The sequence below is a fragment of the Episyrphus balteatus genome, chromosome 1 (assembly GCF_945859705.1).
Source record: "Episyrphus balteatus chromosome 1, idEpiBalt1.1, whole genome shotgun sequence".
NCBI lineage: Eukaryota > Metazoa > Arthropoda > Insecta > Diptera > Syrphidae > Episyrphus > Episyrphus balteatus.
Window position 1 is genome coordinate 176,133,521 of NC_079134.1, and position 25,065 is coordinate 176,158,585.

General features: G+C 30.5%; 1 protein-coding gene across 1 annotated transcript in view; it reads left to right on the top strand.

Annotated features, from left to right (window-relative positions):
- LOC129906360 (heparan sulfate glucosamine 3-O-sulfotransferase 5) overlaps nt 1-23,878 on the top strand; it is a 58,643-nt gene extending 34,765 nt beyond the window's left edge. Inside the window, exons 3-8 of the mRNA XM_055982101.1 lie at nt 1,479-2,504; nt 8,874-9,201; nt 9,410-9,625; nt 20,678-21,042; nt 21,379-21,572; nt 23,068-23,878. Of these exons, the coding sequence (XP_055838076.1) occupies nt 2,431-2,504; nt 8,874-9,201; nt 9,410-9,625; nt 20,678-21,042; nt 21,379-21,572; nt 23,068-23,291 (1,401 nt within the window). The 5' untranslated portion in view covers nt 1,479-2,430 and the 3' untranslated portion in view covers nt 23,292-23,878. The remainder of the gene's footprint in view (nt 1-1,478; nt 2,505-8,873; nt 9,202-9,409; nt 9,626-20,677; nt 21,043-21,378; nt 21,573-23,067) is intronic.
- Nucleotides 23,879-25,065: the final 1,187 nt, after the last annotated feature.

Sequence of the window (25,065 nt, forward strand, 5' to 3'; positions counted from 1 at the left end):
GTATGTATCTCTGAATACATAGAGTAAAAAAAAACTAAAAAATGAAATTAAACAAATTGACAGAAAGAATTTTCAAAAGATGTTGTTTAATTAAATTAACATTTAAGGTAATTATAATCTACGCACAAATCACGATACATTTTTTTTAAATATTTGTTATTAAGGACGTTGGATATTAAAATTTTAATAATTTTAATAAACGCTTTGAAAATAGACAACTGAAGAGGGTGGAATTGATCATATCTAGCGAATTGATTGATGAATGAACGAATTAAAACCCTTAAACAACAATAAACTAATCTAAATAAAACTAGGTTTTTGCAAATGTTAACAAACTGAAATTGAAAGGAGTCTGAAACTGAAACCATTTTGGGTTTTATTACAAAAATTAGCAAATGTAATAATATTTAAAAAAAAGGAAATTAATCAATCAAATTAAAAAAAAAAATATTATTCCATTTTTTTTTTTATTTTTCTCAATTTTTTTTTTTTAATTGACCTGTTGTGTAGTTTCTGTGATGTCAAAACTCAGTAAAATCATTGAATAATTATATAGAGAAGTGACACCGGAAAAAAAAACCGCGATGAAAGAGAATCGGCGCCACAATCAGCTTTGTGTATTCGATAGCCAAAAAACTGAAAAGGACTTTTCGGTTACTAAGTAACCAAAACTATAATACAAAATTCTATTTTATTTATTAATTATTTATTTTGTTTTAAACTTGTATTTTTTTTTTTGTTTTTCAATAATTTAAAAATAAACATAATTTAAGATTTTTTTTTAATGTTTAGTTCTTATTTGAAAGGAATTTGTTTTTTTTTGTTTATTTATTAACACTGACGACACAGAAAATATAAAGTTCATGTAAATTTGGGTAGGTATGTTGGCTAAAGTTGAATGTAATACATATTCACATTATTTGGACCTTGTCCACATTCACTGTGGCGTATACGTGCTTTTTTCTAAATTTATTAAATTTTGGTTTTTCAGAAATAATTTCACTGTGTAAAATTTTACTTATGTCGGGGTAAATTGAAACATTTTTCCAGGGTAGGTTGTAACAAATTTAAACTACTACTAATACTATTATCAGCAAAAAATTGTTAAAAATTATGGTACATAGTTTAACTTCAATTTGTCACTATGGTTATATTTGTCATGCAAATTAAGAAAAAACATGCAAAACCAATAAAATCGTTTTGAAAATTGACGACTACAGAATTTTTACAATGGCTGAAATACGGACAAATAATATTTTTGCCGCTACAGTGAAATTTATACATACTATTTCGTACTCAGTGGGACAAGCCTTATAGTCTCCGCTTATAACTCATTCATTGATTGCAAGATTTATTGTCAAGAAAAATTTATGACATTTATTAACTTTTATAATTTTACCACTTATAAAACTTGAATACAATTTAATTGAAATTCACAAATTGTGTTTTTTAATATGCGCAATATTATCTCTTTCCAGAAACAAGAAGCAAAAAAAAAAACCAACTTAAACGAAAGTCAACATATATAATATCACCATCAGGATGGAATATTATCCATATTTAAACGAACATCGAACAGGAAATTCTCAACAAGCCAAGAATAATAACAAATTAAACATTCAACCAAAAGCGAACAGTTTCCGAAACTCTAACCAAAATTTAATTGAATGAATTGTCCTTCAAGTAATGACATCCTTTGAGCTGTTGAATGGACGCCAAAAACGAATCAACATCAGCCACGGTCTTCGTCGACGACGTTGTCGTCCTATCTACAACTACTACAGCGTTCCTCCTTTCTTCGTTGTCATCGTCAATGTCGGTTGCTTGAGGGCGGAAATTTGATTCTGTCAATAACTGCTAGCAAAGAAGGGCTCATGTTGACGCCATGCCAGTGAGATTTCACTCCTTCATTCTACATGTATACACAAAGCACAGACCATCATTCGGGTCCTTGAACATGAAGAGCGTTCGAAGCGAATTTCGATTAAGAAAAGATTAAAGGATATCCGTACACACGAAAAAGCTAAAAGGAAGGTTTAATATATTTGAAACGTCGCTTCGCTTCAGTCGGTCGTCGTCGTTGTCTTCGTTTTTCGTCATCGTCATCGTTATCGTCGTCGTCGGTCGTCTTCTTGACGTGATTCAAGGATATGGTAGTTTTATATTTTGATAAATCATTTCCGTGAGAATACCATTGACCACAATCAATAAAAACGATACCCACCACACAAGTGTCAAGTGGCGAAATATTGCCACTTACTTGAGATTCAGGAACAGACTACATATCAAACGAAAAAAAAACCGAACTACACTCGAGATTATTCGTCTCGCTCGGAACTTATCATCTAAACCGCCTTCAAGCTAATGGATGCATCGCAAACTAGAGCAACTCAAAATCCACTTCAGCAGATAAAAAATTGCTTATAACTGATGATCGCAAAACGACGCAGCGACGAGCCGACTTCGCTGAGGGATTGTTCGGTGAAGATACCTCTGGACATTCTGTAAGTAGCAATATACTCTTCTTTTTTTCTCTTTCTTCTTGTTTATATTTAAATTTTCAATGAGATTCTATCTTGGCCACAAAAAAAAAAAAAAAAAACAAAAAAACTCTAAGATTTGTTGAATTTGCGCTGCGCACTTCAAATCTTCCATTTCGCAAAGTTTCATTCTTCCAATTTGTTTTTTGGCAAAATACGATAATAAGAACGCGTATCTCGGGGGCTCTTTTCCAGATGAAATTGGTGGTGGGTAGAATGTTTTTCGCCGAAAGGTGTTGATACATTGGAATTAAATTAAGCACTTGGTAATGTATCACAAACGAAGCCAGCTCGATATGCGAGATGGAGAATAATCTAAATTGTTGTGTAATGGAATCCATAACGTTTCGCAGAGATGCGATGGTGGTGGAATGGTAACAATTTTATGATATATATATTTAACTGGAATTGGGAAACCTAACCTATGTTATGCATGAGTGCTATATATGTAAATGAGAATCGACACGGTACTGTCAATGTTTGTTTTTCTATTGTGTATTGTGTCCTTGGGGCTGTTAGCGAAATGTGGGACACATTTCATAACAAAATGGTTACCCCTACGCAATGACATTTACTAAATTTAGCTATTTTCGTGAACTTTTGGAATCGAAATAAATTTAAAGAGATCAGAAATGTAGGTACTTTAAAAGGGCAAGAAACTTTATAGAAGTTGGAAGTTAAAAAAGGTCAAAACTCATAAGGTACCAATGTCATTGTCTTTTCTTTTATTTTTGTAAATCTTTCAATTTTTTGATGTAAATGTTGTAAAATGTACGTACGCATGAAATGTATTATGGCTTTCTCGAAAAAGTTATCACTTATGGGTGGTATATTGGCATAAAAGGGTGAAATCATCACAAAAGCATTCATTTATCTAGCAGTTTTAATTTCTCAAATTGTCATCAATAACGACTTAATCAAATTTCGCAACTTGTTTTGCGCTTTTTCATTTCGCTTATTTTTTAAAAAGCAATTTCTATTTGGCTATTTAAATATTTATGCAAATAATAAAACATTTTGGGAATTTAAATATTTATGAAAAATATGTTTGTACTCAACTAATAATGCCACATCATCTAATCATAGGACAGCCCATCAAAGGACAGCTCATCATATCGAATATTTAATCAAAAGAAACAATTTTTAAGACAAATAAAAACAAAACCGTCAGAGATTATCTCTTCCTAAAAGAAGAACACTCAAAAAATTGAACTTAAAACAAATTTGTTTGAATTGAAACTTGTGATGAGTTGTCATATGCTAATAAATGTGCTGTGATATGTTGTCTTGATTCTCTAAAATGACTCTTCACAATGATACCTTTTTTATGAATTCTATTTTTGTGTTAAACTAATTTATGTGTTCAAGGATAGCATGAAGAGAATGGCGCAAAAGTATAATTTAAAAATTTTAAGTTTTGCAAATTGCATGAAAACATTGTTTATTTTTATACATTTCCTACAAAAAAGAAGTAAATTTACATTTTATTAATTATTATTTTTGCTCTTAACTCAGATTGATTAAATCCTGCTAGGTACTATAGCAAAGATGTGATTGAAAAAGTTTAAAAAACTACAAGATCTTCTCGATCTGTGAAGCGTCGAATTGATAAACTTCATTGCCTTTTCACTTTTCATCTAAATGCTGAAATGTGTTAAACTACAATCAAATACTTGACTTCTCTTTCCTACAGTTTTCAAAAACGTAAAAGTGCAATAAAATTTATCACATCATATATTAAAAAATCGACAATGGATCCACAAATTTAAAAGTTTGCTTAGATTTCAAAATAATTATTATTTCAAGGTCATTGACCTTCCTTCGTTTATCAAAAGTTTGACTGCAAATTTGCATATGACTATAACAAATATGAAAGACACAAAGTATATATGAGTGCGTGTGAATCTTAAACTGTCAAAAGAAAGTGTGCCACTAATTCAAAAGCTCGTGTGTGCTTGAATGATATACACAAAAGTGTGAAAATAGAAGAATACAATTTTTCTCTATATTGCTTTCACAAAATCCCAATATAATGAACCTTTATAAAAAGCTAGCAGACAGAGTCTCGGCTTTCAACAAATTCACTTCCTAAGAGTTTTCAAAAGCTTTAGCTCCATAGCCGACCTCATTAAAAGTCCTATGAGAAAATACTCTCATATGTGTCTAGAACCAGTCCAGTATGGTGAGAAGGTATAACATGTTCCCATGGTACCTATACTACCTACCTATGACTTGATGGAAACATGTCGTTCAGAAGGCGCTTCAAAAAAAAAAACGAACGAACGAAACATGTATCACGTGTTATTAAAATAATTATCCTTAAAGACCTGACTGACGTTAGTAGTTTTTGTTTTTTTTTATTTTTTCATTTTTAAATTTTCGCACTTAAAAGAAGTGGGTAGACAGGACACAGGAGAAAAGAGACCTCCCGCCGGGACGTTGTTGCTTGCATGTGGTTAACGCTCAATGAGTGGGAGGCATAGGGTGATGTTTATGCTCATATAGGCTATATGTCATAAACGTCTACAACCCAGGTAGGTTGTGTTTTGATATTGAAATAAGGACTTAAAAGGAATGTCCTTAAAGTAGGAAAATCTTGAATAATTTCAACTACCTTCTTGTAATTAAAGGGGGAAATGAATTTAAAATCACGAGGGTTGCTTGAGTCAAATGATGGCTTACTTTTAATTTTAACCTTCTATACAAAGGTACATTTATGAGATTTAGATTATGTATTCATATAAGTATATAAAAAAAGTAAAAAAAAAAAAACGTTTGTCATTGTATATTTGAAACTCTTTTGCATTTAAGAAGACTTTGACATTAGAATTGATATCTTTTTTTGTTATCACTTTGACCCATCTCTGTGCTCATTTTTTTAATTTAATTTTATGATAAAGTAACAAAAACCTTTGAAAGAGTTTTACTTAGCGTAATTTATTTAAGTTGAATAAAGCAAATACTTTTTTTTGAGGATGATTTTCATCTTTATCTCTACTTTCCTTTCGAATTCAAACAAAAATTAAATATCTCATAAAATGTTCTCTCCAAGCGGAAATATAACAAAACTTTTTTATAATATTCCAGAACATACATGTACACTTTAGTAGTTTATTTGTTTATTTTAGCATGTTAAGACATAAATATCGCTTTATCCCCAGAAAATTTTAGTTTAAGTATATAATAAACTTAGAACTCTTGTTCTGGCAGTGAATTAGTTTTATTTTCGTATATAACATATAAATGTTGTTCATGCATAAATGCCCTAAAAACTCCTCACCAAACTGACATCGTTTTTATGGTTACTCTCCCCAAAGCAATTAAGTTAAGGCATAAAAGTGTGTTCCTTTCTAAGCTTAATGGGTGTCATTATATTTTTCACCCAGTTTTTCTTCCTTTTTTTTTGTTTTTGCACATAGTTTGCAAAGCTTTATAGCAATATAGCATAGGTTGGTAACAATACTTTATGGTTTTGGTTTCAAAACAATAGCAAAACTAAACAAGAACAAAGAACAAAACAAAAAAAAATAGCTAATATTTATAGAGATTTTATACGCAGCAGGGTATACTTTAGAGAATTAGAATCTTGACACACAATTTTGGGTTAAATTTATATGTATTTAAATGCTAAAATGGGTATTTCCTTTTGTTCCGTTTTAATCGTATCGATGTTTTTATAGTCTTTTTTGAATACCTTTGTTAAAACCAAAAAGTTTTAATGTTCTTATGTCTCTTATTTTTATAAAATAAGATATCTAAATTGAATTAAAGTTTATTTTAATAACAAAAATTAAAAAAGTAGTAGATGAACTGGAAAAACATTTTTAATTCCAAAATAATAGCTTAAAATGATGAAGAGGATTTACAGGAAGTTTTTTTGTTTCAAAGGTAATTCGCAGATAATAACTTTTCAGACTATTATGGTGTTCAATGGACAAAAAACTCATATCACAATAATTCTGGTAACACTGGTCAACAAGGTGTTTTTTTACAGAAACCTAATTAAAGGTACTTTTCTTTATAAAATGTCAACAGTTTCCAACAACTAATTTTTTAACTATACATTTTTCAACCCCCAAAAACCCCATTAGGATGCTTTTATTTTCAAGCGAACATCGATTTTTGTCACTCCCATTTCAAAATTCGGTTAGAAATGTCCAAAAACCAATTCCCTAAAAATTTGAGCCCTTATAATTAAGATTTAGCACTCGCCATTTGAGTTTGAAAATTTCCCATACAAAATACACGTAAGTTTTAGTGATTTTTTTTTTTAAATTTATACAGCTCAGCTGAATTTTATCTCAATGAATCAAAAAGCATTTTTACTCAAAATTGAACGTTCTACAAAAGTGTCATAGGTGACTTTACTGTAACTTCCACCAGTGAGACACGACAGGCCATCAAAGCCAATTTTTCATGATTTTCTTTTTGTCGGTCTTATTTCAGAAATGGGTAATTTTAAGGGCTTAGGGAATTTTTTTTTGGGCATTTCCAACCAAATTTTGAAATGGGAGTAAATCAAAAATGCCCAAATTATTCCTTAAAACTTGTTTTTCGTTAAATTCACGATAGCGCTTATGTCTTAAGCTCGATTTTCTCAAAAAACTCATTTTAATCTCCCAGTGATCCCCTCTACAATTCTATGAAGAAAAAAACTACTGGACAGTCTGATTAAAATTTCAATAAATTTTTTGTCTGTACTTCAACTTTTTGATGAAATATTATAACAAAAAGAAAACAAAATTTTTTCTCGTACTATAAAAAAAAAAATAAAATGCACTACTGGGTCACACGTACTTTCTCTTGCAGTTCAAAAAACTTTTATGTTAGCTTACTTGTAGATTTTAAGAGCTGACTCTATATACATTTTTGAAAAAATTTGGTATTGGGGAAAAGCCGACATTTAGGGCAAAATTTTGTTAAATGAAAAAAAAAACATTTTATTTGATTTGTTTGGAAAAAATAAAACTGCAGTTTTATTGCAATCGCTTTGAGTATTACGTCTGTTTAATCAAAATCGTTAGAGCCGTTTTCGAGATATTTGTTAAAACTTGAAAAGTTTGTATGGGAGGTACACTTTAAAAAAACAAAAAAAAAAAAACAACTTTCAGAAATCCATAAAAATCATCTTTACCAAATTTGTAGAAAATCCGTCCACCCGTTTAGGCTGTAGAAATGTGTACAGATGGACGCACGGAAGGAATTGCGAGACCAACTTTTTCGGAGTTCTCCATCATCGTACTGTTGGATTTGATTAAAACCTCAAATTTTTTTTTCGACACGAAACCATACTTGCCCTTTGAGCAAAGTAAATATAAAAAATAATCCACTACTATTATATAGCAATTATTGTTGCATTAATGTCAACATAATTGTGCCCTTAATTATGAAAGTGGACTAAGTCACTCCTAAAAAAGGCATCAAATCTAGCCTAAAAATAATTTTTATTTAAAAGGTAAAGTTTATTTGAAAGCGAAATTGCAGTAAATAAACTTCTTTATTGCTCCTCTAGTGATTTTATAAAAGAAATACAATTAAATCGTTATAACAAAATTATTATGTAAGTTTTTCTTCAAACAATGCAAAAAGTGACTTAGTCCACTTTCATAATCATGGGCACAATTATGTAATTGCAAACTCTTAAGAACGCAAAAAATTTAAAATTAATGTTTCATTCAAAATTTGGATATTAAACTCGAAGTAATAACGTTTGCATTAAACTCTGTACAGTGTGTAGGTACTTTAATTATTGTTTTTCATCCACCACCATCATGTATGAAAATGCACACACTCCTGTTTTTTTTTTTTTAACGCATTAAATGCTCCTCGGCTTTATCTTTTAAATTTCAAATTAAAGACAAAACGCTCATTAAAACTCATTGCCTTATAATTAAACTAAACACCTGACTACACAACACCATCATAGCCTGAGGACATAAATTGTTTGTATAGGAAAAATTTTAAAGGTGCCCTTTTCTTGTGTATTTTATCTTCTGTTTAGCTTTTAATATTAAGTTGATTTTCCCGTGAGCTGTGTTTTTCACTTTATATTTTCCCCTTTAACGGCAGTGGGCGCACTGAGAATATCCTTGACCTTAAACTTCTATCTAGCATTAAAGGTGTGCAGCCAGAGCACTTCAAAAATGTATTTTTTATTGATTTTTTTTTTGTTTTTCATTTTAAATAGAGAAATATTCTGAAAATTTCTTAAAACAACTTAAAATAAAAAAAAAAAAATAAAGTGTAGAATTTTTCGTATTCTCAAGTTGAGAATATTTGTGTGGCAATTAAAATAAATTATGATAATGTTTTTTTTTTTTTTTTTTATTTCAGATGGTTACCCAAATCGGCGATGAGGCCGGTAGGGCCAGAAACATCACACACCGACTGCATTCTCGTGGTTGGCGTATCCCGTCCTAAATTAGCTGCTGTTTTTCTTACAGTCATGCTTCTTTCTTTATTTTTGACATTTCATGTTCTTTATGACAGTGCGGTTTATAACATTCAAGCAGCGCAAGCAGTCTCCGAACGTCGCAGATTTACGATACTAGCACACAGAATGCCAGAATTTATTAAGCCTGGCGAAATGAGCCCAATTAATCATCCAATGGTTTTTCCAAATCGTGTACATTTTCCAAAAACAAGCAGACGGTTACCACAGGTATATATTTTTTTTAAAGACACATTTTAATTTTGATAATTTATAAATTTTGATGAGATTTTTCATTCCATGCACATACTACACATTGTCCCTCATTTATTGCTTCTAAATAATCCTTTTTTCTAATCTCTTAACATATCCTTTTGTAATCCGATTAAATTGAGTTGCTAAGCTATTACTTCTACTTCTTCTTCTTTCCATATAACAGGCACTTATTATTGGGATTCGAAAATGTGGGACACGTGCTCTTTTGGAAATGTTGTATTTACATCCAAGGATACAAAAAGCAGGTGGAGAGGTTCATTTTTTCGATCGTGACGAAAACTATATGAGAGGATTGGAATGGTACCGAAAAAAGATGCCACATTCGTTTCGTGGACAAATCACAATAGAGAAGAGTCCGAGTTATTTTGTTTCACCAGAGGTAAGAAGTTTTTAAATATTTTATAGTGAAACTACATTAACATTACACATTATAGGAACAAAATATGTTGTATACCTAGGTACACAAAAATTATTTGTTGTGGTAAATTTTAATGAGATTTAATTATTTGGAATTTGATTTTTCTGTAATTTGCTTAAAAAATAAAGTTGTGGCAAGATAGCCCATGAAAAACCAAGGTCTAGCGACCAACAGTTGTCAACCATTTTTGTGTGACCTTTAATTTACGGGTCCAAACCACCACGCATAGTAATGATAGTCTTGTAGGTTTAAATTATTATTAAAATAGTTAATAATCAAAAACGACCTATAGCCTACATAGAAAAACAAGTTAAAAACAAGTTAGTTTTGGAGGTTTATCAATTCCTCAAAAAAACAGTACCACTGAAAAGAATGTTTTTTTTTTTTTTTAATTTTGGATTTTGTTAGAATTCGAAATCAGACCTGTGACACACACAAACCATTGCGTCAAGGGTTACTTGCCCCTAATTCACTTATCTATTTTATCAAAATACCAAAAAGATGAAGCTTTGCCTAAGCACAAGGCTCTTGATTTCGGGAGGTGGGTTTATATTGTTTGGAGCCTTATGGAAACTACATACATTTAACTACGAGATAAACAAAGAAATTTAGATATTTTTTCCTTTTTGATTTTCGAGAAAAAATTAGGGTTAACCCCTTGCCGAAAAAAATGCACACTAAAAGAAAGAAATACACCAAAAGAAAAGTCTCTTTAAGCTCTTTTAACAACTGAAAACCAAAGGTTTTTTGTTTGTTATATTTTATCTATAAGGCCCAGTAAGAATAGACGAAAAAGTGTCAAAGAAAAGAAAAAAATTTATAACAGGCTGGGGTAGTTTACAATCTGTGAAAAGTCCTGAAGTTTCTTTTGTCCGCTAGTTTCATTGTAAGGGGTCAAAAATCGCAACATTTTTTATTTTAAAAACGGTAGGTTTTAGACAAAAAATATGTTCTACAAAATTGTAGCTGAGGCTATTTTACAAAACCACCCTAAAACCAAGTTGTATACCAAAAATAAGCCTGTTACAAATATTTTCCTTGAAAAAAATCTATTTTTCCTGGGCTTATATAAATTGGTTTCTGCACTACAAAATTTCTCGTGGGGACTGCGAACCTGACATCCGTAAGAGGCCCCCGGCCACTGCCTCGGGTGCCCCCCAATTGTATTTACGCCCCTGAATGAAAAATGGAATCCATATACATACATATTTACGTAAAAAGATTTAAGAATGTATACAATTCCATATTGTTTTGCGATTATGTTTGCAATCCTTTTATTTAAGGCTTTGATTTTGTATGGCACTAAACTAACAGAAATTTGTGGTTTCTAAAAACTTAAATTATAAAAAGAATTCATCGTTGAGTGCAGAACCCGGAACTTTGTCTCTATTATAAAATCAGTATACCAACTCTACCTCGATAATATATTTGCACTACTGTTGACATAATTTATGATAGGTGTATTCTATTGAATACATACTTGTATCAATATACAAACTCTGAATAGAATATAGAAAATGGTAATGTTTTAAAATTTTAAAACAAACGCATAGTCGTGGAGTTGAATATGTGTATGCCTAATTATATACCCTTTTGCTAAACTCACCCTTTGATATAAGTACATTTAAAACTAAAATATGTGAGGTTAATGCATTTGCGTAAATCATTATTTATTATTAATAAACCATATTATAGCGAAAATTCCAGAGTCTATAAACTAGATGAAAGCATATTGAAGTTGTTTCTATTTCATTAAAAGCTTCAACGAATCAACTTGTTCCCTTTCCCTTTATCATAACAGGCATATACCTAATCATAATATTTCTAACTACTTAAAACATAAACTCAACGAAGCTTCAAATACAGGAACACTGCAAATATGAATGCAATCATCTGCACGGATGAGTTAGCAGGCAAAGATTTTTTTTTTATAAAATCATATGAATGGTTCAATTAAAGTGTATTGGGGCAGATATAATAAACAAAATCCACCAAGCAATTATGTCGATTGAGTTTTTTGTTTAATTTCAAAAACATAATTTTTGTATTATAAAGTTTTAATGGCCATACATTAATAAATTAACACTTCAGCTTATTATTTTAAATGTTTATAAAACTGTGTTTAAACAACTGCTCAAGAAAAAAAAAGTAGATAGAATCTACTAGCAAATTTTACAAGGCACGATTTTTAAGTTTCAAATTGGTTTAAAGCGGCAATTTTCTGCTCGTTTGCCATTCAAGTTATGTTTTTTATAAAGTTTGTTCTTTTCTCTTGAAAAAACCATACAAGTTTACCTCATTACTAGGTGCATACTATTTTTAAATATTTTTCAAAACTAAAAACCCAAAATTGGACAAAGAACAATTCCTATACAAGTACGTTTTTTCCTTAAATAAAAAGTGGACTTAGAACAAAATATGATGGGACTTGGAACAATCATGAATACTCCGGCTCATTTTCAAAAGCTACTTCCCTGTTTTTATTGTTCTATGTCCCATTAAATTATATTATCTGCGGAATGAATGTTTTTTTTTACAAAAACGGTTTTCAAATTCAGAAAGAGCACCCTCAAATTAGTAAAACTGCATCATTAACTCATTTTCGGTAAAAAGTGGATTTAGAACAATTTTGCTTTACGCCGACGAAATGTTGAATACACACACAAAATTTCATATTCTCACCAATTCTCTGGAAAAATTTTCTAATTTTCTTTAAAATGAAAATATTGAAAGCGTTGTCATGGAGACGAGTCTTTTTATCGTTTAATCGTATTCTATAAAAAATGTTTGTAGCAAACAAAAAAAAGTTCAAGGAAATGCTATAAGGAAATTCATTGCACTCTGTTGAGTAAATCTGTCTGCTTTTATTACTCCCATGTTCCAGCTTTTTATTTTCGCCTCATTTCTTGTTTCTACGACATCGCATATTCCACATCACTTTTCTTCTTCTTCCTCATTTCTGTTTTTTTTTTTTTTTTATTTTCTTATTAAGAAAAAATAATGAGAAAGAAAAGTCCTTATTCTCATTGCATTCAGGTTTATTCGTCCTTATTATTTCATCTTATACAAGACATTAAACCGCATCGCAGAGCTCAGAAAACACATATGAATGATATTCTTTGTCATATTGTGCATATGGGACATTTTAACAATGCATGCGAGTGAGTTCAGAAAACTTTGTATTGCGCTTCATACGTTACGTACACACATGTATGTACAATATAGAGTCAAGTGCTTTAACATGAGTTGACATACATAATCTGTTATTCGCGTACATACTCTATGAGTAATATTTTTATGTTGGAAGAAAAGGTTTTTCTTTTGTTTTGCTGTTAATAACAACTACCCTTTTTTTTGTTTTTATTTTTAGACAAGATTATTTGTCTGCCCGGCAACACAAATGACCGAAACAAAAACAACTAAAGTCAATCAAGGAAAGGATTTTGATTAATTTGCTGTTAATGTAATACTTCTTCGTTTCAAATTCAAGTGCAAGCTGTTATAGGTCTATGCAATAAATTCATACTATTTGAAGGCTTTGTCCTACAAAAGTTCAAGATATCGGATGGAATGCATTAAACTATAGTAGTTACTTAAGTATTGGTTAAAGTAAAAACTTTAAATGATGATTAACCCTCTGTCGGCACACGGGTGCGAATTTGGCAGGACAAAAATGAAAAGTGGTCACAGAAAAGTGTCTTTATAAGGGTGAAATTACATTTGTGAATACAGTATTCGAATTCCTCGGAAAATTCTACATCAATTTCATACATGATTCTCCAGAAAAAAGTTCTAGCGCCATGAAAAAGTATAAACCCAATTCGCAAAAAAGAGGTGTGCCTGAAGAGGGTTAAAACTATAGTATTGTTGGAAACTAATAGTTACGTTCAATACATATTACTTTACACTTATTTACTTGTTATTATACTTTAGATTAATTTACTTATTGATTTATAAATCAAGTTTGTTTAGTTATCATTTTCATTCTAAAATTATTTTTCTCTAAATAAAGCTTGTTAAATATTTATTCTTTAAAATAAAGATACTTTTATTTTGGATTGTACCTGCGGTACGGAATTAAGATTTAAATAGATTATGAGACTTAATTGTGCAACCGGAATAATTTAAAGAATATAATATTTAATTTTGAAACTGAGAAAATATTTTTACCAGTCCTAAAATGTCTGATGTCATGAAAAGCAACATTATGAAGCTAAATAATACCAACTATGCTAACTGGAAGTTTAAAATGGAATTACTCTTACGAAAACAAAATTTATGGAAAAGAGTAATTTTGGAATCGAAGCCAAGTCCAATTGTTGCAAATGAAGTAGTTACCAACCAAGAACAAATTGTTGTTTGGGAAGCTCTTGATGACGAAGCTAGAGGGACTATTGGTTTAAGCATTGAAGATGATCAACTTGCTCTTATCAGAACAGAGACGACTGCAAAATCAACATGGAATGCTTTGAGAACATACCATGAAAGAAATACTCTAACAAATCAGGTATTTCTAATGAGGTCAATTTGCTCTCTCAAACTAGAAGAAGGTGCTGATGCTAGAGCTCACATTAATAAAATGCAAGACTATTTTACAAAGTTAAGTGATATTGGGGAAGAAAGGCTTTCCGACAAATGGAGTGCTGCAATGTTACTAAGTAGCTTACCTTTAAGTTACGATACTTTAATTACATCACTCGAATCAAGAAAAGAGGAAGATATAACTTTTGCCTTAGTACAACAAAGAGTTATTGCTGAATACGAACGACGTTTTTCTAAAAATGACAATTCAGCTGATGCAGTTTTAAAAATTGTATCTAATGTCGTCGTATGTTATTTCTGTGGGAAGAAAGGCCATTTGAAGAAATCCTGTCTTAAATACAAGGAATGGCTTTCTAAGCAAAATTCAAGAACTGTACATAAAGTTAACACTGTTGAAGAATTCACCGAAACAAAAACCAATAAAGATGATAAAAGTCAAGATTATTTATTCAGTTTGGGTCAAAGTCAAAAATCTGGATGGGTCATAGATTCAGGAGCAACTCGACATGTTGCAAATCACGAAACTTTTTTCACTGAAATAGACAAGACTTACAAGAGTTCAGTGGAACTTGCGAATGGTGATTCTACAGAAGTTCAAGGCATTGGGTCAGGATACTTTACATTTTTGAACAAAGATGGTAAAGTTTGTCAAGTAAGAGCGAAAGAAGTTTTATATGCACCTACTCTGACCGGAAACATGTTGTCTGTTAAGCAGTTGACAAAAGAAGGCTTACGTGTTGAATTTGACGACAAGATATGTGAAATCAAGCATTCAGGTAAACTAATTGGGGTTGCAGATGCAACTGGTTCTTTGTATGTTTTAAGACAACATAATAAAATTTGTGCTGTGCTTGAACACAATGAAAATTGTATTCATCAGTTGCACAGAAGAATGGGTCACAGAAATCATGACGCCATTCGTAAAATGTTTAATAATGGGTCTATTAATGGACTTAGTATTGTTGATTGCAATATAAAAGAAGTATGTGAAGTTTGTTTGAAGGGAAAAATGACTCGTCTTCCATTTCCGAAAGAATCTAAATCCAAGTCGGTAAGATGTTTAGATTTAATTCACACAGACGTTTGTGGTCCAATGCAAACGGCCACTCAAGGTGGAAAGCGATACATGGTCACATTCATTGATGATTATTCAGCTTTCACCATTGTTTGTTTGATTAAATATAAAGATGAGGTTGAAGAAACCATCAAACATTTTATCGAATTTTGCAAAACGAAGTTTTCCCAGAAACCAAAGGTAATAAGATCTGATCGAGGTGGTGAATACACTGGAACAAATCTATCCAAGTATTTGAAGTCAGAAGGTATTCAACAACAGTTCACTGCAGCTTACAGTCCTGAACAAAATGGTAAAGCCGAGAGAAAGAACAGGACACTGGTGGAAATGGCACGTTGTATGTTGATTGATGCTGATTTACCGAATATTTTTTGGGGAGAAGCGATATCAACTGCAAATTTTATTCAAAACAGAGTCATAACAAAAACATCTGATAAGACACCGTTTGAAATATGGAATGGAATTAAACCAGGTATTGATACTTTTCAAATTTTTGGTTCTAAATGCTATGTTCATGTACCAGATGTCAAAAGACGAAAATTAGACAGTAAAAGTACCGAAGCGATATTTTTAGGCTATGATGATAGAACGAAAGCTTATAGATGTTATGATAAGGAAACACAAAAAGTTGTTATAAGTCGAGATTTTAGATTCTGCTCACCCAAATTTAAACCTAACAACAACGAAGTTTTAATCGATCTTGCAAGATTAAATCCAGACAAGTCCATCAATCAAGAAGAAGTTACAATTCAGGAGGAGTTAGATCCTATCGAACAAGACGAACCAGATGAAAATATTGAAACAACAACTAACACTGAAGAAGACAATCAGATTCAAAGACGTATTTCAAGTCGATCAAACAAAGGGGTGAAACCAAAACGTTTAATCGAAGAAATCAACACAACCAAAGAAATTATTGAACCAAGTACTTACACAGAAGCAATAGAATCCGAAGAAAAAGAACAATGGCTTGCTGCAATGCAAGAAGAATTAGAATCTCATGAAGAAAATGGCACTTGGGACTTAGTTGATTTGCCAACTGGTAAAAAGGCAATTGATGGAAAATGGGTTTTCAAGCTCAAGACAGGACTTGATGGTAAAATTCAAAGATATAAAGCCAGGTATGTTGCACAAGGGTTTTCACAAAAGTATGGCGAAGACTACGATGAAGTTTTTGCACCTGTCGTAATGCATACAACATTTAGAATTTTACTATCGGTCGCAGCCAAACGAAAATTGATTGTTCACCATCTAGATGCCAAAACTGCCTTTCTCAATGGAAGGTTAGAAGAAATAATCTACATGAGACCACCTCCTGGATTTGAAGACGGTTCTAAGGTTTGTTTATTAAGAAGAAGTATATATGGATTAAAACAAGCAGCTAGATCTTGGAATCATACCTTACATAAAGTACTAGAATATGACAAATTTCAACAAAGCTATAATGATCCATGCTTATATATGAAGAAAATTGATGGTCAATTTTGTTATCTAATTGTATATGTTGACGATCTAATTGTAGCATGTGAATCTATAGAACAAATGAAACAAATCGAAGAAAATTTGCAAAAACATTTCAAAATTCAAAATTTGGGGCCTATTAAACATTACCTAGGAATCGAAATTTCAAAACACTCAAGTGGAAATTTTTCATTATGTCAGTCTAATTACATAAAGAAGATAGCTACAGACTTTGGAATGAAAGATGCAAAACCGGCCAGAACACCAATGGATACAAACTATTTCAAAACAGAATTTAATGATACATTTGAAGATAATACTCAATATAGACGTTTAATTGGAAGATTACTATACTTATCAATAAATACCAGACCGGACATATCAGCAAGTATTTGTATTTTGGCACAGAAAGTTTCAAGTCCAACCACTCAAGATTGGAATCAACTCAAGCGTGTAGTAAAATACTTGAAAGCGACAAGTGACATGAAATTACTTGTGAGTAAACTTGATGCAGAAAATCAATCGTTTTATGGTTATGCTGATGCGACTTGGGCAGATGACAAAACTGAAAGAAGCTGCAAAAGAAGCGAAATGGATTAGACAACTATTAGAAGAAATGCATGAACCAATTCAAGAACCTACACTGATTTACGAAGATAATCAAAGTTGTATAGAATTAGTTCGAGACCATAAATTTTCATACAGAACTAAACACATAGACACAAAATACAAAACAGTTCGAGATTTAGTTAGAAATAAAATTATTATTTGTGAATATTGTTCAACAGAAGACATGGTAGCAGATCTTTTAACAAAACCGTTGCCAGTAACTAAACACAATTATTTAAGAAACAAATGTAATATTAATTGAACGAGGAGGAGTGTTGGAAACTAATAGTTACGTTCAATACATATTACTTTACACTAGAGCTGTAGCAAACCGTATGTATTCGTTACTTAAATGCGGGTATTCACTTCAGTAACGAGTAACGAAACGTTACTGCCCAAATAATTTCGTTACTCGTATGTTTCGTTACTAGTACTGAACAAGTAACGAAACATGCGAAACATACGAAACGTGCGAAACGTGCGAAACATACGAAAAATACGGAACATACGAGTAACGACGATACTCCAATTCCAATACCAATTTGGAAATGCGAAACGAAAACAAAATGGTACACTGCATTTGTCGTGTGCGCATTATTTCGCATCTCGTGTCGGTTCGGTATCATCATTTATGTATTTTATGATTTTGTTGTTCTGTTTTTGTGTATGTTTATCAAAAGGGGTAAATAAGAATTCTGTTTCTTTCTCTTTCGTCCCTGTTTTTTATGGACATGTGCGTGTGGAGTGAATTATGTGAAAGTGTGTTTGAGTGTAGTGTAGATACATTTCAATTAGAATACCAATTTGAATAGGTATACGAAATGTGAAACAAAAACAAAATGGTACACTGCATCTGTTGGGGCGTAGCCGTACTTGTATTCTGTTTTCTCCTTTTTTCCTTTTGTAATTAATAAAAAGAATTTTTCTTTTCCTTTGTTTGATTTGTTTAATTTATTTTATTCTTTAGTTTGATTCAAACAAATAATTACAATTTTGGTTTTATTCGTGGTTTAAAGTTTTTGTTTTTTTTTTTTTCTTTTGATTTCAAGAAGGTACTACTTTCGTGCTTGTGTGTGGTGAGGTGGTGTCTGACATGAGTGACGACAACTTTGAATGAGAATATGGAATGAATGTGATTGAGTGAAATGATTGAATGGTTTTTTATTTTAGGTTGGCTGCAAATACAATTTTTAAGTTTGGACCGGGAGGAAACGAAACATGGGCGTGTTCGTATATTCTTATTTGAATCTTGAATTGTTTGGTTTCTTAATTATGTTAGTTATGATTCTATTTAACTATATCTGGTAAAAACTTTATTCAGCACCGGCACATTCATATCTTAAAAAAAAAAAATTACTTTTAGGTACATCGAAAATCTGATATTGAAAGCAGATTCTTGAAAACTTTACTCTTTGCTAAGCTAGTTGAGCTAGAGAATATTTGTATACCATTTTAAAAAAGATTTCTTGTCATTCAAAATCTTGCATTATTAAATTTTTAATGTCGTTTTTACTTTTAATATATATTTAAAAAAAAAAAAAACCAAAATAATAAGTTCTTAACGTAAATCGTGAGACATAACAAAAATACCAAATGTAGGAAATATACGAAATATACGAAACATACGAAATATACGAAATATACGAAGCATACGAAGCATACGAAACATACGAAACATGCGAAACATGCGAAACATACGAAATATACCTAAAGTAACGAAAGTAACGAGTAACGATATCGTTGATGCGGGTACTAGAACCAAAAGTAACGTATACATGCGGGTACTCATTTTGTCGTTACTTTTACAGCCCTACTTTACACTTATTTACTTGTTATTATACTTTAGATTAATTTACTTATTGATTTATAAATCAAGTTTGTTTAGTTATCATTTTCATTCTAAAATTATTTTTCTCTAAATAAAGCTTGTTAAATATTTATTCTTTAAAATAAAGATACTTTTATTTTGGATTGTACCTGCGGTACGGAATTAAGATTTCAATAAGTATTAGATTCAACTCATAAGCAAACAAATAAGTCCTTTTTGCGGGTAAAAATTTTCAGTTTTTACAAGCTTTTACAGTGTTAATTCGAAATTGAGTGTGAATACATTTATATATGTACAAAAGACATGAACTTGGCTATGGATTTCAAAATATTTCAATTATATGTATCTCGAAAACTTATGTTCCTTGATTTTAATAAGAATAGCAACATGTAATTATCATTACCCTATACGTCCACATTTCCTTATCGAATTCCACTGTAAAATGTTTCGAAATTAATAAAAACATTCTAAATTTGCCGCTTCATATCCCAGCATGAGTCAGGGTTGCCATCTCTTAAGAATTAAGTTATTTTTAATTTAAGTAAAACTTCACAAAGTTGCAGCTTAAAAATTTTGTTTTTTTTATTTTGACTAACCTAATTTTAGAAAAAAAAATCTAGATAAGCATTCTTTTTACAAAAAGGAGCAAAATTACAAAATTAAAACCAAAGTTCCAAACTTTTTCTTATCAATCTTAAATTAGGTATAGATAACTAGGTGGACCAGAAGAGGTTGTCCTGCCTCCGGTAGATGGTCAAATGATAATGAATTCTAACCTTTTGCTTTATGAATGCTTAATATTTTTAAGGCAACGTGATCTCTATCGAAAAATTGATTATATTTAAAACGCCATCTACTGGCATTACCTTAACCAACATGCATATCAATCATCATATACTTCCTTGTTCTGATTTCGTGATATTAAAAAAATGATGTTGTAAATGGGTTTTAACTTTACTTTTCCAACAAATATAAAGATCATCAAAATCAGTCCAGTTTTCTTGAGTTATATATTTCATAACTAATACATATTTATACATACATATATGCAAAAAGTTGGTCTTTTTTATCGGGTGCCCAGTGACTTTTCCCATATGGTTCACCTTTTAGAAGTTCTATGTAGGTTAGCTCAAATAAATAGTTTTTCATACAGGTTTGAAAAATAAGGTTAACCCGAAATTAATTTCGTTAACTTATAATTTTTTTCCAATTTATTTTTAAATAATTGGTATATTTGCAACATTTTTTAAAATTTTATTTTAGAAAACTGGAAGGTATATAGAATTTTTAATGAGGACCTCTCTGTCCAGATACAATTTGGAAGCAGCAATATTAAGAACTATAAATGCTTGATATAAATTCATTGTTTTAAAACAAATTACCATAGCTTTTTGTGTTATCTACATCAGTTGAAATATGTAGGTTAATCAAAACAAAAATAAAACTCTTTTGTTATTAATGTTTATTTTAATTTTTAAATTTCTTTTCTTTTTTGTAGGTTCCAGAACGTGTTAGAGCAATGAACGCCAGCATAAAACTTCTTCTGATCGTTCGTGAGCCGGTAACGCGGGCCATATCTGATTATACACAATTACGAAGTCATGCTGCAACAGCTACATTGCCACTTGCGGCCGATGGCCCCCCACAACCACCACCGCCACCACCACAAACAGATAAGCTCCATTCGTCATCCTACTTTTCCTCTTCATCCTCCTATTCGTCCTCGATGCACAATAATAGATTACCATCGTCCTCATCGCAATTATATGACAGTTATACTGCAAATCGACCGAATGCTATAGGAAGTGATACAACTACGACGACGCCATCGTCAACAGGAAATGGAGCCTCCTTTATACCAAAGTAAGTGAACAATTATTCATATGTTCATATTAATCATCCAACTCTAGTCTTTGTGTAGAGAGTGTAGAATGCATATTTATAAATGGTTATTGTTACTTGGTAGCAATTTAAACGACACACGACCTTTATGTAAAATAAAAATAAAATTCATATATTTTACGACTCTGGGACATTTCACTTAATGGAATTTATTAAGTAAACTTTTGTTTTCTCACCGAAATAATGCATTTTTTAAAATTTGAATATTTAAGTTGGATCATCGTTGAAACTAATTGGAATTTATGATAAAATATGATGATTGTATTTAAATATATTTTTTGTTTCTTTTTCTCTCAGATCATTTGAAGAATTGGCTATATTTCCAAATGGCACGGTTAACGAATCCTATCGTCCACTTACCATTTCAATGTATCATCTTCATTTGCATCGATGGCTTGAAGTCTTCCCCCGTGAACAATTGCTTGTTGTTAATGGTGATCAATTGATCGAAGATCCCGTTTCACAACTCAAACGAATTGAGTCGTTTCTAGGTAAGCATAAAAAGTAACAAAATATTTTTTTTTAATGCTTTGTACCAAGTTTTAGTCTGTTTTCACTAGATCACAAATGAGATAATTTCACAATTTGAACTGGCTAATTTGCGAAATTATCTCATTTGGGCTCTAAACAGAAAACAGGCTAAAACAAAAACTTTTAGTCACTTGGGTGGGTTATAAGTCCACAAATCAATTATGTCAAAACACCACAAAAAAGTGAGCCAAAAATCCCTAATTTCAAAAAGGATGTGAGTTAAACGTTCTTAAAAAATATTCATTTGTAATATTCAAGAGAAAAAGCGCAATTTTTTTAAAAATATTATCAATATTGGAATTATTTAATAATTTAATTTTTTTGAAAATTTTGTAAAAAAATTTTCGGAAACCTAGAGCCAAATTTTGAAAATTATTTTATTTTTTGCGAATTTAAGAAAATTACTCTTCAAAACCTTCGAAAATTGACGTGTATTAATTTTTTTGAAAAATGTTTCAAACATTCACACGAATTTTGTGAGAACTTTTGAAATATCTTAGTATAGTTTTTCGAAAACACCCCAAACTTGTACTGCATATACTTTAGCACCTAATGTTTGAGTATATGATTTGTTTAAAAAGAGGAACAACAGTCAAAGTCATTTTGAAACTCAGGTCAAAATCAAGATTTTGGACTCAAATATTTTCAAAAACAAAATAAAACTAAAGAACCTTAGAGAGACATTTAAAATTTTTGCATTTGAAGTATTTTTAATCAAAATCTAACAAAAACTTAAGTTTTTAGAAATCCTTAACCTAAATTTTGAACTTGAAATATGCACTTACAAGAATTGAAAACATCTGAATTTTTTAAATGAAAAAACGTTTTACCTTGACTTTAACACAAATTTAGCCTTATTTCGCTTTGGAAATGGAAATAAATAAAATTTAATTGTAACAATTCAGTTCCCAAAGCAATATGAGACCAAATTTCACTTTTGGTCTTGATTTTTTGAGTCTCATTTCTTCATCTTCAGTTTTTTTTTTTTTAATTTGTTGTAATATCATTTTCATCAAAAATATCCAATTCAATAACTCAACTCACTTTGCCTTGTCCCTTAAAAAAAAACATAAAAATGTTTAAAAAGTACAATCGAGACATTTGAAGAATTTATAGGAAATTAAATTGCACCTTCTCTCCTCAACTCGAACTCAAACAAAACTGGCAAACTTATTTTCAAAATACCTTTCAAATTAACTGACATAGCTTTTTAATATTGGTCAAATTGAAACTTTTTCCATCACGAAATACCTCTGATTTTAAAAATAGTTTAAAGTGTATATAAAAGGCAAACAGTTTTAGGTATATAGTATGTTTACATAGGTAACTTAAATAGATATATTCACTCTATATGTCATGTCCAGGAATTTTTACAAAAACTTTGTCTTTGCTTAAAAACATATAAAAAGCATATAGAAAATCGATTTTCATTCCCATGTGTGCTCTATTTTAAAGGTGTCGAACATCGTGTCACGAGCAATCATTTTTATTTCAATGAAACCAAAGGATTTTACTGCCTGCGATATGACAGCGGAGATCGATGTTTACGAGAGACAAAAGGACGAAAGCATCCACACGTCGACCCGTTGGTTGTGTCAAAATTGCGCAAATTTTTTGCTGAACACAATCAGAGATTTTACGAACTGGTTGGTGAGGACTTGGGTTGGCCAGAGGAGTAAAACAACAACAAAAACCATACAAAAGTTGCACAATATTACAGCGTTACAAAAAACCAAAAAAAAAACAAAAATAGAACAAAAGAACTGATGGTAAACTGGGGATGTTGATTTTTGTTTCTTAAAAAAAAAGAATATGTATGTATATTATTTCTTACTTTTAACGCAGTTACTTTTTTATGAACGTCTTTGTGGGTCGTAAATGATAATTAATTACATAATATATTTTTTTATATTCGTATATAGTATATTGGATATACACATGTACAATATTAGTGAAATTTGTTACATAAAAAAAAAACAAGTGAATGACAATTGGGTTGCGTATGATTGAAGGTGAATGAGTAAATTGTATGTAAAATTTTACTTTTTAAATTTGGTAATTAAAAGTGAATGATCAAATCATTCAACATGCGCGAAAATATCCTTTCAAACATTTTTTTTTGGCCAACACGAATTCCAAAGTTGAAAACACAGTAAGTTTCCTCAACGTAAAAAAAAAAATTGGATGAACTGTGGTTAATAAAATTTCGTACCAACAATTTTTGTATTGAATATTATATACATTTTTGAAAGAAAAGACATAATTCTTATCAGTGGTTATTTTTATCATTTGTATATAAAAATATCATTCTTTCATGTAAATGTACATTAAAAGGGTAAAATATTTATGTAAGGAGCATTTTTTTTTCAACAAATTATATACAAAAAAAAATTTAGTTGTGAATCCATTTAAACAAGTTTTAAGTTAAAAAAATATTAAAACACATTTTAATTATTAAAGATATTTTTACAGTAGATATCCGTCCATGCAAATGCAGTGATAAAAGTTGAATTAAAAAAAATATTTTAGATTTTATTTCCGGGATTTGACAAAATTATAATTTTTGTTTTAGTATGTATGATTCCCGCTATAAATATGGACACGACTTAATTGTTATAAGATCCTTAAATCAATATAGTTTTTTTTTACCTGATTCCATGCATTGGTTTTGTGGATCATAACTGTTTCGTTCTTTAATTTTATGATTTAATTTTCAAAAAGGGGGTACCACTTTGATTCTCGATCCAGAATTGGTTTATCCTAGTCTTTTACACAATTTCAAAAAAGTGTGTCGAGCTCAAGAATTTTGTTTAATTTAAAACCGTATGAATAAAATAATCTGCTGACTTCATACTTCTTATTCGACCGATTTTACTGACCACATTTAAGAACATATGAAAAATGAAAAATATTACATAGAAAATTATATTATAGCTAAAATCATTAAAATAATTCAACATAGAAAAGTTTTGACTAGCCTTCAAATTTATTTAAGTAGGTACAACCCGAAGTGACTTGTCGATTACCTAGTTAAAAAAAAAAGAAATTGACTTTCAAATATAAAGGCTCAAATGAAAAATTAAAAAAAAAAATATGTAATTCAAATATACAAACTAAAAATTTTCGTATTGGGTCACTATGGCGTATGCGTAACATTTTTTTGCTATACAAAGTAATAAACTTCGATAGTTATTTTGTTGGCCAATTGACCATTTGGGCGATTCAATTACTTCTATAATCACGTAATTGCTCATCTCATATGAAAAATATGTGATAGTAACACCTTTGAAAACATTCACCCGCCTTAAGAGTAAGCTAATTAGTACCTACATAATTTTAAAATTCATAAACATGGAATTTAAACTTCCTTGTGCTCTTTAAATCTGACTTGTCAAAGCTTCAAAACTGCGTTTACAAAAAAAAAAAACTACAAAATTTGTCTCTTGGGAACAA